The 17,512-nt window shown below is 43.5% G+C and overlaps 1 protein-coding gene across 1 annotated transcript in view; it reads left to right on the top strand.

The window, feature by feature from the left end:
• Positions 1–17,512, top strand: part of zfpm2a (zinc finger protein, FOG family member 2a) — a 114,808-nt gene that overhangs the window by 93,255 nt on the left and 4,041 nt on the right. Inside the window, exon 6 of the mRNA XM_035671552.1 lies at positions 17,183–17,389. Within this exon, the coding sequence (XP_035527445.1) occupies positions 17,183–17,389 (207 nt within the window). The remainder of the gene's footprint in view (positions 1–17,182; positions 17,390–17,512) is intronic.

The following is a 17,512-nucleotide window of genomic DNA, read 5'->3' as shown; positions in this document are numbered from 1 at the left end:
CTGCTAAATTATTTACATGACAAGATAGTCAAGCTGCCAACTTCTGCAATTCTATCTCACACTGCGTATAGCAGAGGAATAACGTAATTTCCCTCAGACAAGATTTTTAACAGAGATTCCCCCAAAACAGCAGACCTTTCCCAGTTCGCAGCAGAGACTCCCGTATCAGTTGGAGATACCATTATCGGTCTCCAGTTCAAGATTCTATTCAAAAAGACAAGGTGGGATAGAGGCTAATATTGTCATAAGATGCTCTGTGTCACTCCTAAAATACATGGAGCACTGGGAGATTCAGCAGTTGCGGAGTCCGCTCCTCAAACATTTGCTCTCCTCCCACATCTCTCTAAGGACCCGGCGCTACAAACTGGCTCCTGCAGATGCACTCCAAATAGCAGGCTGTTCATCATGCATTGTCATAGAATCATTCCCCAGCTACCCCCCGCCAACCTCCCCAAACAATCCCCCTGCCCATGTAGCCCCCCTCTCTTCCCCACGTCCACCGGTGCTCCTGCTGGCCCTACATCCCATCGCAGCGCTCCGATATCAATCAACAGCAATGAGGCTGGCTCCGGCTTCCTCATCATCCCAAACAACGCCGCGCCGCCCCTGCCCAGGCGCCACACCCCGGCAAAGATGGCCGGGATGCCATGCGGGACGGACGGACAGACATGCAGGCAGACAGACACGTGGCCATGTGATTTCAGTGTAATTTTGGAAAGCATATTGTCTAATTTTGCCATCTGTCCGGGAGGGAACGATGGCAGCGTGGAGCTCATTTGCCGTCTGCTTGCTTTATTGCGGCTATACAGAACAAGTTTTTGGAGCAGGATGCAGGCCCGGGTGTGCAGCCCACTGGAGCTGAGAGGCGTGTCGATACAGGCACCAGGTTCCCACCACTCCATCATGGGCTACTGTGTGTCTGACATCCACAGACACGTGCAAAATACCTCCGAATGAATCCTCAAGCGCCGCTGCTTAAAGTCATAAATGTAACAGTGAAGAGGTTAAAAAATTAATCTGAGAGCAAACTCTTGAGTGCTTGCCCTCCTCAAGTTTCTGAGGACAAGTTGGAAAAATGTTTCACACTCTATGACAGTTTTGAGTCGTCTCTCATACCACCAGGCCATTATGAATTTGGTCCAGTTTGCAGCGAATGGTCATATAGACACACACATGTACACACGCGCGCACACACATCGCATCGCTGTCACACATTGTGGATCACGTCTGGTTCAGCTGCTCCTTGGCTCTGACATTAATACAGAGCAGATTGGTGGAGATCTGCAGCCCTTGTTGTTTGATCTTTCCTCCTCTTGCCACATTTCCTGGCACTGCCCCCCTGCCACACCGCGTGGCGCAGGCAGGACTGGCATGGCCTCAACGTGCCTGCCAGGTTTGTTCTCTGTCTTCTTCCCCTTCCAACTTATTCCCTTATGCCCGCTCCATGGATTCAGTTCTGCAAATTACAAGAGCTCCCCTACCCCCAGCGACAGCCCAGATTCAAGAGACCTTCAATCTACCAGTTTGTCTTCTTCAGAAAGGAGCGATGCTACCTCGGCCTGCGATGTGTCACTCGGTTGCTTTTTTACATGATAATTGTCCTCTGCACTGAATTGGGTTATTGTCCTCATTTTCTTTTCCAACTTTAGCTAAAAGATTCTCCTCTGAAAATCTCTTTTTGGAATAAATTCTTCCACCAAATGTTGGAAGTATTAAGCTGTAAGGCCATGACTAAACATTAGATACAGACCAAGCTCCACCTGAGAACAAAAGACATTCCTTAGCCAACAGTAGCCGCAGACTCAACTTGAACAAACACTGCATTCTCTTATCAAGACCCCATCCTCTTCCATTTTCTATTTACTCAGGACTGTCATTTGGCCGTAATGCCTTAAGTCTCAATAGAGAAATTGTTTAAAATGTCACAATCGAATGTATGAATTAAAAGCAAATACATCTTAGAGGTAAAGGCGGCATCAGTGCCTCCTGTATAATCTGAAGTATTTGTTCAAAGAATAATGTCTGTGAGCGCCACACAATAGTGTCTTTTCTCTGCCATTCCTCCCGAGGTTGTGATCAGGATGGGCGGGAAAAAAGCACAAGCTAATTTGGTAATAACATTGCCTCATGATGTCGGCACCCAATTTGCACGGTCTATCTGCCATTTTACAACAATCTGCCTTCCCTTTTATGAATCGGCATCAGATCTCAGCCTTATCTTCCCCCCTTTTCTTTTTTTGCGTTAACCACTTCATTTGTGACTAATGGCACACACGCGATCGTTATCGTTCTAATTTATTCCAAGTTTAAGATGAAGGGCCGGATAAGGTGCGAGAGACAATAAGTTGAAAAAGCCAGTGTGATGCCTCAGTTAATGAGGCACATCGTCTTTTTTTCGCGCCGCCGGGTCAAAAGCAGAACGCATGCTGATTGAGAGTGAAGGGAGGAAAACTGAGCTGGCAATTCAGGAAAAAGAGAAAGCGAAGAGGGAGGGTGAACCAGGGATTTCTACAGCGAGAATCAGCTTTTGAAGGAGATATAAGATCATCAGAGCTTTGAAATAGAGGCTCAGTTAGCACCTGGAGATGAGGGTTAGCTAAGGCCGTCATGGGAAACACTGGATATTGCTGATTTCTAAGCTCAGGTAGCTGCACATTCCAATGGACAGTTGTGAATGAGAACTGTTACTGTTCAGAGTTTCTCATGCATCTCAAACTGGACTTTTTGTACATTTTAATTTTTAGGTATAACAATATTTCTGGAACATATGTTTAAACAGGATTATGTTTTAGTGACTTTTTAATGGTGTGCAGCTTTGAAAGACAAATTTTGAACATGTGTAGATAAATGTTGTTATGAGCTAAAGCTATTATTAGGCTTGAATTGATTTTCCAAAATCACATTTCTATTTGTGTATTTATAGTAACTATACCTCTATATTTAAAAGGATATAGTTTAAAATAAAAGCAGCTCAGAGATACATAACTAATGGTGAACACCATTCATTGGTTTGGCTACATTTCCCTCTCCATCCACAGAAAATGAAAAGCCGCTCTCAGGAGTGAACATAGTGTCTCCTAATGTGAAACACACAGGATCCGCCTGTCTCTCAGGCCTCCTGGGCAACATATGGAGTTAGTGTTCAACTTCCCAACGGCTGTTGTGAAAACGGCTGCACTAACTGCGGCCCTCAGAGAGCTAATTAGAAACCCTTGTGCATAAACCTTGCTTGGAAGATGCTGTGGGCTGCAGGAGCCCCAACCAAGGCAGGATCTGTGCTGCCTGCAAGATAATAAACAACATTTGCATATAATGTCAACGTTTGGCACCCATCAGCGATGGCCTAGACGCTCTAGTGGCAGGCTTTTGAAACACATCGATCAAAAAAGTTTGGGCAAAACGTCTGATCATTTACAGCCTTTTGTATGTGAGAGAGATGTTTTCGTTCAAGCTTTTTTCTATTAGAATTCTGGATGCTTAAATCCTCGCTAATTATCACTGCCACCCTCCAGTGGTTTAAAGTTGTGATTTGTAACAGATAAAAAGCCCCACATAAGGGATCCCTACAATACATATTTAGCTGCGGAGTAATTAAGCTGTATTAGACTTCATTCATACCTGCCAGAGTGTAATACTGCACTGTTACACAGTGACGCTTTCAATTAATGAAAACGTCTAAACCAGTGTACATCTGGGATCACTATGCGGGGTCTAGCTCGACTGTATTTATCATGCGCTGTAAGCCAACACAATTACACAGACCTAACATAGTAATTGCTACGTAGCAGCTCTTACAATGGTAGAAATGGAATTACCTTGACAGAAGGCGTTAGTAGGTCTAGAGGGAAAGGAAGGAAGAGGAGGGAAAGGAGGTGGGGGGAAGGAAAAAACCACAACCTTTTACCGAACTGTAAATCACGCTTCACTTTTAAGAGGTGGGAAAATAAATAATGTCTGAAAGTGCAATGATTTCAGTGATTTAGGGGAGCTTTTGAGAAGCGTATTACTAGAGGTGACAGCTTGTGGGAGATAGGCAGGTTGTGTTAAGAGGAAAGGATAAGAGGCTATGACATTATGTCTGCAGGGTTAAGGTGTCAGAGTCAAAGCGTGAACCACTATTACTGGATCAATACTTCTCAGTTTTGCACTTATCTCTGGCCCGATGGTTAGCAGCAGCTTTTCTGGATATACACAGGGAGTAAATGCCACTACTGAGAGGGAGGCTGCATACCTGCTCCATTCTCTACAACTACAGAGGAGTGTTGTAACAAGAAATGTTAAATATTTGAGCTTTTCTTTTCTTTTTGCAGGAAATGTTAAATTCTCCACTGCTTGGAAATGGGCCCCTGGGCTCAGTGTAGGCAGAATATAGAGCAGTAGTATATTTTATTAAACATTCTTTTAATTTTGGATCTGTGTCATAAAACATTACATTTAGTCAAGTACTGCTGCTGAAATGTGTCCTTAAGGAAAGCAAAGTCCATCCTCTATGCTTTAGGTAGAAAAACAAAAGTTGTACTCATGTCATGTCCGCTCTCGCACAGGAAAAAGAAACACTGTCACAGCCAGAAACAAGGAAAAGTGTGTACTTTCAAGTCTTTCATTAAACTTCTGAAGCTTCTGAGTTAATCCTTGCTGTACATAGAACAAAAACTCAGCATTCAACAATTTAAAAGAGAGAGAGAGAGAGAGAAGAAGAGAGAGGAAGAGAGGCAGAGAAAGAGAGAGAGAGTTGAGGAGGGGGGGTGGGGTGGGGAGTGGGGGGCTGGCCTGATCGCTACATATTCATATTCCTATGCAGGCGTTATCACTTAAAAGGCTTTCTAATTACAACAACAAGACAAAAACTCCTTGGATTCCTTCCAGACCCGCTAAATGATAAAATAAGCTTGCACTCTCTCTCCTTCTTAATCTCTGCAAAGCACCTTGGAGCCTCATCTCCCAAATACAGGCGAATGAATGTGAAAATGCCATTTAGAGATGCAGGTGTGACATTTGATAAGAAACTTCTGGATTAAATATGTTCTGCTAATGAGGAACCCAGCTACCCCATCAGGGCAAACTATTGGTGGGATTGTGTGCGCGCTGATAACATTCCGCACGCAAACATCCAAATTCATTATTAATAAACAGCCGCAGTCTCTCTATCACACAGAAAGTCTGGATCCTTCAGTGGAGAGACAGGGATGTTGCGTCTCATTAGGAGAGGCTAAGGAAAAGAAGGGGGAGGTACGGGTGGGGTAGGGGTGTATGTGGCGGGGTAGGGGTATCAACTGTTTTCATATTTAGCTGTTTGGGGCTTTTTTGGGAGGGAGGGAGACACAATTTCAAAGGGTATGTTAATGGTGCATTGAATGTTGGAACAAAAGGGTTGAAAGTTTCAGGGGATCTGGCAGTGAATGTAATTCTCTGGCTATAGCTAATACGGAAAAGAGGGGATAGCAGGCTAAGCCATTGGTGCAGTAGACTGGGAAGTCCCTGGCCCCAGCTTGACATTTATAACGATTTGGAGAAGATTAAAGCCGTATTACTGCTGTAGTCCATAATGTGGCTCTGTAATGAGGTGTGAGTGCATTACCGTCCTGTGGAAGTTAGCGGCTGTTTCAGACCTTTAAAGGAAAGACACAGCAAGAGCGGTTTCAAAGAGCATGGATACTTGACTGTACTGTGGTCATCTCCAAGTGAAAGACTCTGAGGCTGGGAGCCGGAGCGAGGAAGGACTCCAGGGGCCTGCCAGTGGAAGCTGAGGCTGCCACCGTTGAAGACTTGTCAGTCTAAACCAGCTTAGTTCAGCCAGCCAGCAAAGTGTCTCCAACTGACAGGCAGCACTTTGTTATTCGGACCAGTAACTGGAGGTCCATGTCTGCCGCCTGGAAATATTTTATATTCAAAGAGAAATTAGAAATGGAATGTGTTATTTCAGGCACAGCATATAGCAGTGCACTTTTTTTAAAAGGTGCACACAAACTCATAGAATAAAAACAGCTTTAGGAATAATGCCAGCTCTCTGTTCTGACAATTATTATTTTTGGCCTGGTGGCTTTTTTTTACAGTACACAGCAAAAAAAACCAAAAAAAAAACAGACAGTGGTGCCAATTCTAAAGCCAGTCACGGAAATATGAATATTCTAAAAGGTGTTAAAAAATGCATGCGTTATCTGCAAAAATAAAAACACAGGTAATTTTTTTGCGTTAGCGTGTGCAAATGAAGGTTGCAGGTGTCGTCCGTCCATTTAAACGCTCTTTATGATGTTAATTAGTTGTTAGCGTAATTTCCCAGCCTCCGCTATCAAGCGTGAGAAGTTCAGAGACCTGCTGTTAACTGAGAGTCAATGCCATGGCACCGTTTCAAGAGCTCCCAAACAGGACGGCCAGTGATAACGAACAGGTGATGGGGCCTGATGCCTATGGCAGCAGGATATTGCAAAGACAATTGAATTCGTAGGGAGAAATGAATCTTCGGGACAGCATATCAAATGTTAAAACAACACACATTGCATGCAATTTGCTTATGCAGGAGGGTGATAAAGTGTGCTTATTTAAAAGATAAACAAAGGGGGGATCTAGTGCAGTAAATTGTGCATGTGTGTTTATTCCCTATGAGTAACGCCAGAGGTTTATAGTCCCAGACACAGGCAGCCGTACTTTATGGCTCCTCTGTTTGTGTGATAGCAGTATTTATGATATTGGAATTTATGTTGTACTGTATTCACACTGTCTGCGTGCTGCTGGTGGTCTGTATTTAAATGTACTTAAGTAGATTTGGTGTTTGTCTTGTGTTTGAGTGAACGCCTTTGAATGATGTCAGTTTCAGCAAGAGGTCAGATTCATTATGCCCTCGGTGCTTCTCGCAGGAATCCAGCCTCCCAAGGTTAAGTTCAACATTCCAAGTTTTTCCCGAGGAATGAAAAGCCATTCGAACAGAGAGGAGTTTCATCTCCTCAGCCCCCTGCTACAGCTAATCTTAACCCCTCGCAATAACATTTCCACTCCGGTTCCTCCGACTCCAGACATATTTGCTCTCCCTTGCTGCTTGTGTCCTGTTAAGATTTAAACAGCAAACATAAAATGTGGAAGATAACCTGCGAAAAGCTTTGGAGAGACTTGACTCCGAACATTATTTTAAAGACCAGATCTGAGAGCTCCGGCGCAGCAGTCGGGAGCGATTATCTGCTGTGATCCCCCTCCGATGCACCAAAGTCATTCATCTGCCGATCCTCCACCCCCCGTGCACACATGCAGCCCTATGCAAAGGCAGACCCCTAATCATGTCGACACCGTGTGTCAGTGCCGTGGATGAGCAAGGCCTAGAGATGAGAACGGCTCTGTAAACATGGGCAGGCAGCAGGGAGCTTCCCTCTCCCCCCACGCTGCTCGGAATAAGCAAACGGGAAGATTTAGGGATTTTGCCGGGGCCCAACTTTGTAGTATCGGCTCAGGGTCTTTTTCAACGTTTTCCGGGGTGCTGCCTATGGGATATTGTTCTTAGCTTATGAAGTGCCGCCCGCCCGTTATAAGCTGTGTGTCTTTTGTCAATAGTATTACAATTTTGGAGCTGAATCTTCTTTTTATTTTCCCCTCTCTACTCCTTTGGATTTAACTCTTCAGTATCTGCTGTTTCCCACATATTGTATACATATTCTGCCATTGACCTTTGCTGTTGACCTCTAACATTCAGATAAACCAGCAGAATCTTTATGAGGAACTGTTATTATACTGCTGCAGCCATTTTTCATTTGACCTCTATATTCATTGAAGTCAACTTTTTTTTTCCCCCAGCACTGTCGATTATGAACTATCATGACAGACTAGTAAATCTAGTGTACATCAACTGTGTGCATTCCATAAACAGGCTAATACAATTGGCTGTATCAAATGGGATGTATATTAACAACAGTCAACTGTGCTCTCTCCGCTGTCAGGATTCTATTATGGAGCATGCTCCCGCCCCTTGTTTTGATACAGCGGTAATTTAAAGACCGATCTTAATTGACTTATTTTTTCCGCATGTCTGTCGGAGCTTGTGCATGCACTGCAATAAGAGTCTTGTTTCTTTATTGGGCCACACACAATGTACTGAGTTCAATTTTACCATTCATAATGAATGCAGCCTCGCCATTCAAATGCAGCCATAAGCACACAGCAGATAAGAATTTAATTAAATGTAGATTAAAACCAAACAGGAAAACACACTGGCTGATAATTTTTTATCACGTCCCCTGGTCATATTTTTTTCCCTCATACTTTCGACTTGTTCTTCCTTGGGCTACATCTTTTCAGCTTGCCAAAAGTGGCAAAACACCTCACACATCTCACCGTGGCGCCGTGAGATTGTGTAAAATGCAAAACGAGGGGCGGTCACACGATTAATCAGAATCCTCGTGTCTGGGGAGGATGGAGGCTGGCGGAGGATTGAGGGAGGGGGGTGTACAGGGGTGCAAGGAAGGAATTAGTTGCTTCATCCCAAATTTGCATCATATTCCAAAGGACAATCCCAGCACTGTAGGCAAGGGGAAACATATCTTGCTCTCTGCAGGAACAATTAAATATTTTCTACAATGCTGAATAAATGTCACCTTCAGTATCAAATTGTCCATACTTGCTAAACATGGTGTTACAGTGAGTGCCTGGAAAGCATGCCTGAGCTTAGAGAAACCACAATTTTAGATGTGGACCACAGCCTTAGCTAACATACTGTAACACACATTCAGGAGCTGTTCACCTCAGGCACTAATAGTGTGTTGAACTCCACTGGGGATACCAGTGAGCAAGAGACAACTGCAGCCTTGTCAGGGATTTCCCACTATTGAAACATTACACCCGGGTGCTCAATTACATGTTAAACACATATATTTTTTTTTTTTTTTTTTTTTAAAAAGCTTGCACACTACGAGAATTTCCCTTTGTCATGTATTTTAATTATTATAAAAACTGACAGCAATGCCTTCTCAAATATCAGAATGCAGCCCTGGTGTTTATGCTCAAGTATTTAGAATTTTTCTTTTTTTTTCAGACAAAATACATTAATTTCCCACCATCTGGTGTGCTTATCATGTAGCATATTTCACTTGCATCTAGTTTTTCTTACAGCTTCAGACAGCTGTTGGCTTAGACATTTACCTGAATGGCTTGAAAGAAAAATTCTGCTCATCAAATGAATGAATTTTTTTAATCAGAGGTGATGCTCTCATCTTCTGCATACATACACAGATTCTCAGTGATGTGCTCAGAGTGGAAAACTGGAAAATCTGCATGATTGCAAATTATAATTTAATGTAACTGTAATATTACAAGTGCTGCTGTTGCACTATAGCAGAAAGGTTAGAAACATGCTCTTGTTGGTAACATGGCAGTGGACTTTAGCACTCGTGCCATCCCTGCCACCTCCACAGCGGCTGACACCGCCGTGCCACTGCCTGCCTGGCTGTGCCCGTGCCCGCCTGCCCGCCGTGCTGGTGCTGCATCTCAGTTCCACTCTATTACCCTCACGCAGGCGATTGGCCTTTTCTGTGGGGAAAAGAGCAATTTCCTGTCGCAGTCTGTTTGATCAAGTGCTAAACCCTTGTGATCAATAGAGAGACAGATGTCGGCTCCAGATGGCCGCGTGGTGATACCTGGGGCAGCGCGGGGGCTTGCCAGGACGACAGAATGGCAATGAGCAAGGGCAGCGGCTGTGCTCCCGATGTCCCAGCCACCGAGACACAATGTGACAAACGCAATTAGGCCTTTTAGCTGCAGATTATTTATTTCTCTTGCAAACCGACAGAAAATTTAATTAGCACATACTTTAAGCAATATGTAGAATTACAGGGGTGCAGAGACAGAGGGCATGCTGGGATGTTGCACCGGTGATTGGTGTGTGTATGTGTGTGTGTGAGTGAGTGTGTGTGTGTGTGTGTGTGTGTGTATTCTTTCTGTGTATTGCTGTACAGCAAACACCAAATTAGCATGCTTGTAAATAAGGCACAGAAACACTTAGCAAATAAGGAAAATGCATGTTTTAAGGCACAAATCAATAAGTATTCTTGAAGAAAAATACACAACTTCATAAATTCCATTCCCCATGACCAGATCAATAATGTTGAATTTCAAAATGGATGACAGGTGCATCTCCCTGGCTCTCTGTCCTTCTGGAGAGGAAAAAAATAACTGCCAGCACCAGAAGGCCAAAATAGACCTTTCCAAAGAGGAGAGACAGAGGAGGAGAGAGGCTCCCATTTTTTAAACGGCAAGCATTTGCATTAGGGCTGGCATCCACCATACACCCCCACATACACACACACATACACCCACACACTTAAAAACACACAGGCACACATGCTGGCCAGCCAGCCCATGTGGCGTAGGGCCGGAGCCATGTTGGAGGAACCACTGAGGCGCGTGGCAATGGCGCTCCGCTCTCCCAGGAAAACCGAGCTCACCGTCGTTGGCCCTCCGCCGTTCACCTGCTCCCGCCGAGGCATGATGGGTAGGGGGACACGGGCCATGAGGCCGCAGCTGGAGGGGAGGGAGGGGTAGGGTCTGCTGCGGTGCTCAACACAGCGGCGCCCTGTCATGAGGGGTCTTCTGGTCCCATTAGCAGGGCTTGGTCAGGACGGGCCCCCAACCAGCCTGCCACCGCAGCAGGGGCCGCAGTAAACACATGTCGACCGGCCACAACCAGGACACAGGCAGCACTACCCGCAGAGAGGGATAGCTAATAGAGTGCTCAATGGGACAAACCTGTCCAAATAAAGAATAAAGCAGAGCGGAGCGGAGAGGAGAGGAGCCAGTCAGAGCTTTCCTTTAATAGTCTACTCCACTTTACTGTGGACAGGGAGGAGCTGACTGTGTGTGGCAGCTAATGAGGGAGAACAGCTTTGTACTGTAGGAATTTGTGGCTGGTATTGTCTCACAACTGACAGCACAGAACTCACATGTTACCTGCAATATAGAAAGCATATAATGTTCTCAATATCCATTTATTGTTTACGCGAGAGCATTTAATTTGTTTGGGGAAAAAAAGAAAATGTCCCAAAAAAAAGAAAATTATTTAGATACAGGGTTTTTTTTTGTGCATCTAAAATAGTTTTGTTTAAAAATTAGAGTAAAGCAGGTGATGTTCTGAGTGTTAAATATTTTACCATTTAATAGATTTCTGTAGAAAATGAATACATTTGTGTAAGAAATTGAAATCTAAATATTCAAGCTCTGTCGTGGCACTCTAATAGAGCAAAAATAGCTGCTAATTCACATTTCTATTTTTTTTTCCTCCCTCAAAATTATTACAACACTATTACCAGGCAAACATCCCCCTGCCAGTATCTATCTCACTGTATTGAAAAAGCTACACGAGTCTCCAGGGACTAGTCAGAGAAACTCTTTTAATTTCAAAGTGAAACATTTAATTTTTTCGGTAGAACATTTGCTGAATCACATCACTGCTAGATTTTTTTTTTTCTTCCCCAGCTGTTTTTGTGATGTTCAAACAATTCATAAATGTGTGTTGAATGACATTGTTCGGTGTGCTGTGCTGCTTTTATGTCTTTGTTGCCTGTGAATGTATACTATTGAGAGAGCGGCGTGTATGAGGCTCCCCTGGGAGGACTTTTTAATTTGTGGATTCTGACCCGCCTGCCATTCGCTCGAGGCCATCCATGAGCTCTCGGTACTGGCTATATCTGCAAAAACACTTGATGCTAAAATTAGTCTGGACACTGCAGTGCAAAAGGAGGGAGTTTTGGGGTGTCAGGCAAGACAAGGCAAGTCAGGGCTCTGTAAACACATATTTTACTGAACAGTATTTATTTCCCTGGAAAATAGGAGATTGTTTTTATTCCTGCAACAATTTTGAAATTTTAGAAGTGAGACATAAGAAATGTTAAAAAGTGACAAAAGCACACTGGCATGCTTCATTACTGCCACAACAGAAATGCAAAAACAACAGACTAAATATTATTAAACATATAAAAAAATCATAGGACAATTTAGTCCAACATTTAAGCTTACAAAACGTAATTTCCAGGCAAAGATCAAGGCAAAATCAGGCCAGAGGAATGCCTTTGATTCCCAATGCATTTCTCATGAGAGTAAGATCTTTAGCACCTACCTGCAAGGATGTATAGGCAGACTGGCGTCTATGCTGCTCTGCCATGTCTGAGGCGTCTCTGCATCATCACAGCAAAAACACCCACCGGCTGCAGCTTGGGCATGAGAAGAGTGCCTCCTAGTGGCCGAGACGAAACATGAGGAGGAGGAGGTGGAAGGGAGTGAAGGAGAGATAGAGAGGGAGAGAGTCAATCTGTGTCAGTGCCTTAGTGAAATAATAGTAGAGTCAGCTAATTCTAGTTTAGTGTACCGTCAATAATAGTAAGCTTGTTTGACCCTGCGAATGATGTTCCCGCTCGGGTCTAACTCAGCGTTTTCCTTTCTGCCGCCTGCCTGCTCCGGCCAGGGATTGTGACGGCGGGGGTTGACAGCCATGAGTCATCCTAATGTGTTCAACTCTGATGATCCAGAAACAGTCCAAATATTTACCAGTATTCATGAGGAGGATTTGTTTAGTGTTTGTCGCAACACCGTCTGCTGTCAGGTGCAGATACAGATATTATTCATCCACGATTTGTGATTAATATTTTCACAAGTTGACTGGGAAGTTGTTTTGTGTGCGGCGCTGTCATTTACTCCTCCTGTGATGAAGCTTTGTTAAATAAAGATGGTGGCGGCTGGCAACACGCAGCTACTTGATATTCGTAGGTGCGAGGAGCTCGTTCCCATTTGACCAGGAGGAGTTGGAGCTGATTTGAAGACAAGAAGAGGTAGAGGTCTTTAATTACAACCCTCTCTGTGGCTTCAGGCTCCGCTAGCCTCACTTCACAATTAAGACCAGCAGTTAGCACAGAGCCAATAGACAGAGACAAGAACTTTAAGGGCCAGAATAGCCAAAGCAAGGAAAAAGAACAAATCAACATCAGGCTCGACAAAGGAATGTTGAATTACACACTAAATCTGGTATATGGGTTTGAGACTTAGTGCCCTTTAAAATGTATAAAATGGTCATCAAGCACTTCTATGTACAGATCTTGTTCGCATTTCTCAAGGTGCACCCGTAATGCTTTATAATACATGACCCCTCAATGCATTCAGGTAATGCCAATGGGCCGCTGTTAGTTTTCCCAGAAGCCCCATTCAACCCCTCCCATAATATGAGGCTGTGGTGCAGTGGGACTGTACTCCACTGCTGTAATGGCCTCTGCAATGGTAATGTGTTTGGACAGATGGGAGAGGCAAGTGCTGATGTGCTTAACTACGCATTTTACAGCTAAACTATTAAAGAGTTGTGCTGTTTACACACCAACATTTGAATACCTGTCTTCAGGCCAGTTTAATTATCCGGGCCCTTCTGTTATTTCTGCTGCTTTGTTGTCTCTCAGCTTTTGCACGAGGCATGAGAGATTTGTTTGCAGCTTCATTAAGATATGGTGGTGGTAGCCGTTCGCAGGGAGCAAAAAAAAAAAAAAAAATTATTCCTGCTCAAGTATCTCATACTCTATTCTCCCTGCCTCCCCCATACATATACAGATACTGTACACATCCGTTTTCTTATAAAGTCATTTAAAGTGAGAAAATTAAAAAATGTCCTGTGATGCCTGCACTTTGAAATCTCTCGGGGCTTTAGGCAAAGGGGAGGGGACACACACCCTGAGTCCCTGCGATTCATCCTGAGACATTTGATTAGTTTATAAGTACTTATAGGGGAGGAAAGGGTTTGCATTATAATTTTGTTTCATGAATTCCTTCATATGTTCATCTTCAACTGCATGTTCAAATAAAGCATTAATCAAAGGGAAGAGAGGGAAGAGGGCATTTAGCCAGCAGAGCCATAGTCTCAGGGCCTCATTGAGCTGGTGGATATGGTATTGAGAGACTGTAGGAAGCAGTGGTTTTTAATTATCTGGACTACGTACAGGATGCCGTTTTTTGATTGTTTTAATGAGGCAGCTGGCCTATTGTCTCCCCTTAATTCCTCCATTGTTTTTAGAATATGTCATAGTTCTTTATTCTTTTATCAGGTGCTCTGCAGGAGGATTTAGACAATAGCCTTCATTCCAACTGCATTGGCCACTGCACAAAGGCAGCTCACTGCAGACAGTTAGCAGGCAAACAAGTGCAAATCACAAGCTGCACTTTCCACAGCCTTTTCCCCAGTTTCACGACTTACGGTTTTGGTCTTTTTCGCTCTAACTCTTGACCCCCCCTCGCCCCCTCCTCACTTCGTCATTCATACAGATCGTGCCATTGTCATAGGTAGCTCACCTGTGTTTCTGTGATTTAAATCACCTGTCATGAAAAGGCTGTCAGAATGAAAACAGCCATGACAAATCTTTCGACAGAGCTCCTTCATGGAATATTGTTTTTGTCTGTTGCCCACCTTACGCCTCTGTGCCGTCTGCTTTCTATGCATTGCATCTCCATATGTGCATGAAAATGACATGTTTCTGCAGTAGTCTGTATGCATTGGTTAGTGCATACATGTGCTGTAGGTATGCATGTTTATTTGCATTTGCTTATGTGGTTGGTTGTACAGTTAATTACACGTTTGTACAGTGTATTCGTAAATGACTTGATATGAAGCACGGAGCTAAAATCATGACGCATTCCAGAAAACAGTCAAATGTAGATATAATGCACAAAATTGCAGTAAAAACTGTCACAAATCTGAGCGAAACAGCTATGATTTTTATTTCTGATGACAATGTAAGTGTAGTTTCAACCCTAATCCTGCAGCCAGAGCACATGTATCTTACTACCTTGTCTTGGTTGAGTGACTGTAACAAGTGCTGCCTCAGTGTTTTGTGCAGCTCAGTAAAACTGGGACATGCAGTCCTAAAAACTCACTTCCAGCATTCTCACACACAGCAGATGGATCTGTAGCATTCTTGGCTGAAGGGATGCAATCTGAGTGCATATTCTGCTGTCAGAATGCACTAAAACATTTCCATCAGACTCCACATAATCGACTTCATTTTCAGCTGAGAAGAGCATACAGTATCTTTGATTTGGATTGATCCAAAAAAACACTGATTTGTATCTGAACGCCAGGGCCTAGTTCATAATTCTCTTTGTAAGCTGAGCGCGTCTGAACTAAAAGATCCATTCAGAGGAGAGAAACTTTTGTGGCTATGACTGCGATATATTCCCCGCCATTGTCAGTGGCAGTTTGTATCTACCTTGATGGTAACTTGGGCAGACAGTGGAGAGGAGTTTTGTTATTTTAATTAGGAGATAAAAATTCAAAGGGCCTCTCCAGGCAGTGTGTGGTATGACAGAATCAAAACGATGAAGTGGAGCGGCCTGAAGTGTGTGTCTCGTCACAGCAGATTGGCCGACAGATAGGCACTGCTCTTTAAAGTGGCGCTGACATGCACACGCTCACGCAGGAGCACACACACACACTCGTGGGGAGGAAGCCTGCACACAAATGGGACTTTGAAAGATAGCATATTTTAATACTATTTCACTCCTTTTGACACGTTTGTGCTGGTCTAATTTTCAGTGCTTCACCAGCAGATAGGGAGGGCTAGAAAGGTTTTAATCAAAACAGTGATGTGAAATCTGAAATATTCAATTTTGAATTGAAATAATGGGGCAATTCATTCTAGAAACTTAACAATGATTTTTAAATAATGCATGACGTAGTAGTATACAGTCACATCGGCTCTGTTTCCATCCACTAATTTTCCATTTCTAATAAATCAACAGAAAAGTGAATTGTTTTCACACAGAGCCTTACTTGAGCACCTTCGCCGTGTCTACAAGGCAGTGTTAAACCTGGTGATTCATAGGTTTTATGTAAACATGAGTAATCAGTGTTCCACATGTGTGGGGGCTTTCTAGCTGCATCCCCATGCCTTCACACCTCTCCTCAGGACTCTCTTTATTTCACATCAGCCAGGGCTCAAATCACATGTCCCCTCTCAGCCTGACACTCCGTCGGTATGTTTGCACATCTTTGAAAGCTAACAGCGTGCTTTAATTAATTGTCCAGCTTTCCTCAGAAACAATGTCCTAATTCTGCCATTTAGCAGTAGCGTATCATAGTTTGTTGTTATCTCCCCAGCCAGATTTCTGTAAATAGTCATATTAAAAACTTTAATCTCTTCAATGGAAAATGAAGTGCAGCTGAAAAGCCTGTCATGTGCTGAGATAAATATTATCTAAGCTAAAACCTTCACTCTCTCCCTCTACCCCCCCTGTCTTCCTCCTGCCCCCTCCCCCTTTCTCTGACTTAATGAATATGTTCAGAAGATTTCAGAGGAATGCTTAATCCCAAAACACAACAATCTAATAATATGGAGGACCTGTCTCAGTGTTCTAGCTGACAACAGCACTGTAGGCTACAGTTTACCCCAGCTGAGGTTTGCCTTGCTTCTGGATTTGAGCACCAGTAGCCTAAAAAGACGCTTGAGTGACAGTAAAAAGAGAGATATTACCTTTTAAAGGGTTTGTTCGCCCAGATTAAAAAAACATATTTTCTCATTTAGTTGTGTAGTTTTGGTTTTTGCAAAACAGTGGAGGTGACTGGAATTTCATTTGTCATGTCCATAGCATGGGAAAAAATGACACATTAAAAAGCAGTGTGTCCAGGAACAGTGTCTGTGTTAGTCTAGTGTGTATAATCTGTTAACAGTTTTTATTGGAAATACAGGAAAAATATTCCTTACGAAAACATCCTCTGTTGATTAATGTTGATACTGATTTTGAAAAGACATGTCGCCACTAAAATATTTAAATGTAATTTTGTAAAAAAGCTGTAAGACAAAAAATTATACAATAATGTTTTTTGTAATTGTGGTGAAGTGACCCTATATTTTCTTGTGGATTTTTGTATCAAAATAGGATTAACCTTATGATTCTATCTTGGAAAGATACTGTACAAAGTTTTAAAACATATTTATCCACCTTTTCACTTTATGTCCTATCCAACATCCTGTTTCAAATACACAGTTATGCAACCTGCCATTGAAATACTAAGTCTTTTCAGATGTTGTGCATGCCATCCTAAGCACACACAAATATAATTTCTTATGTTGCATAATGCCCTGACATTTAAGTCCAGAATTACTCATGTGTTCACGCAGCAAACATTTTTCTTCTCTCGCAGCAAGCATCTAAATGTCTCCCCTATCTCTGTTTTGTCCAGGTGGCCAACTGTGGTGCACCACCACCAAGAACATGATGGAGGGCGAGGAGCTGGTGGCGTTTGCGGTGGACTTTGACTCGCGTCTGCAGGCGGTGAACCACATGTCTCTGAGCGAGGGCATGTACCCAGCCAGGCTGCTGGACAGCATCCAGCTCCTGCCGCAGCAGGCCGCAATGGCTTCCATCCTGCCCACTGCCATCGTCAACAGTGAGTGTCCGACTTGAGCGCACATACGCAGAGCTGGAACGAGATGTGCTTTTGTTTAGACGCGCACAATCACACATGCATGCTCTTGTTCTTTCTCCCTTTCCGTCTCTCTCTCACACACAC

This window comes from Morone saxatilis, unplaced genomic scaffold (assembly GCF_004916995.1).
Source record: "Morone saxatilis isolate NCDOM2014 unplaced genomic scaffold, NCSU_SB_2.0 Contig24, whole genome shotgun sequence".
Taxonomy (NCBI): domain Eukaryota; kingdom Metazoa; phylum Chordata; class Actinopteri; family Moronidae; genus Morone; species Morone saxatilis.
Note: the sequence above shows the minus strand (reverse complement) of the source record. Positions and strands in the feature narration are given on the sequence as shown.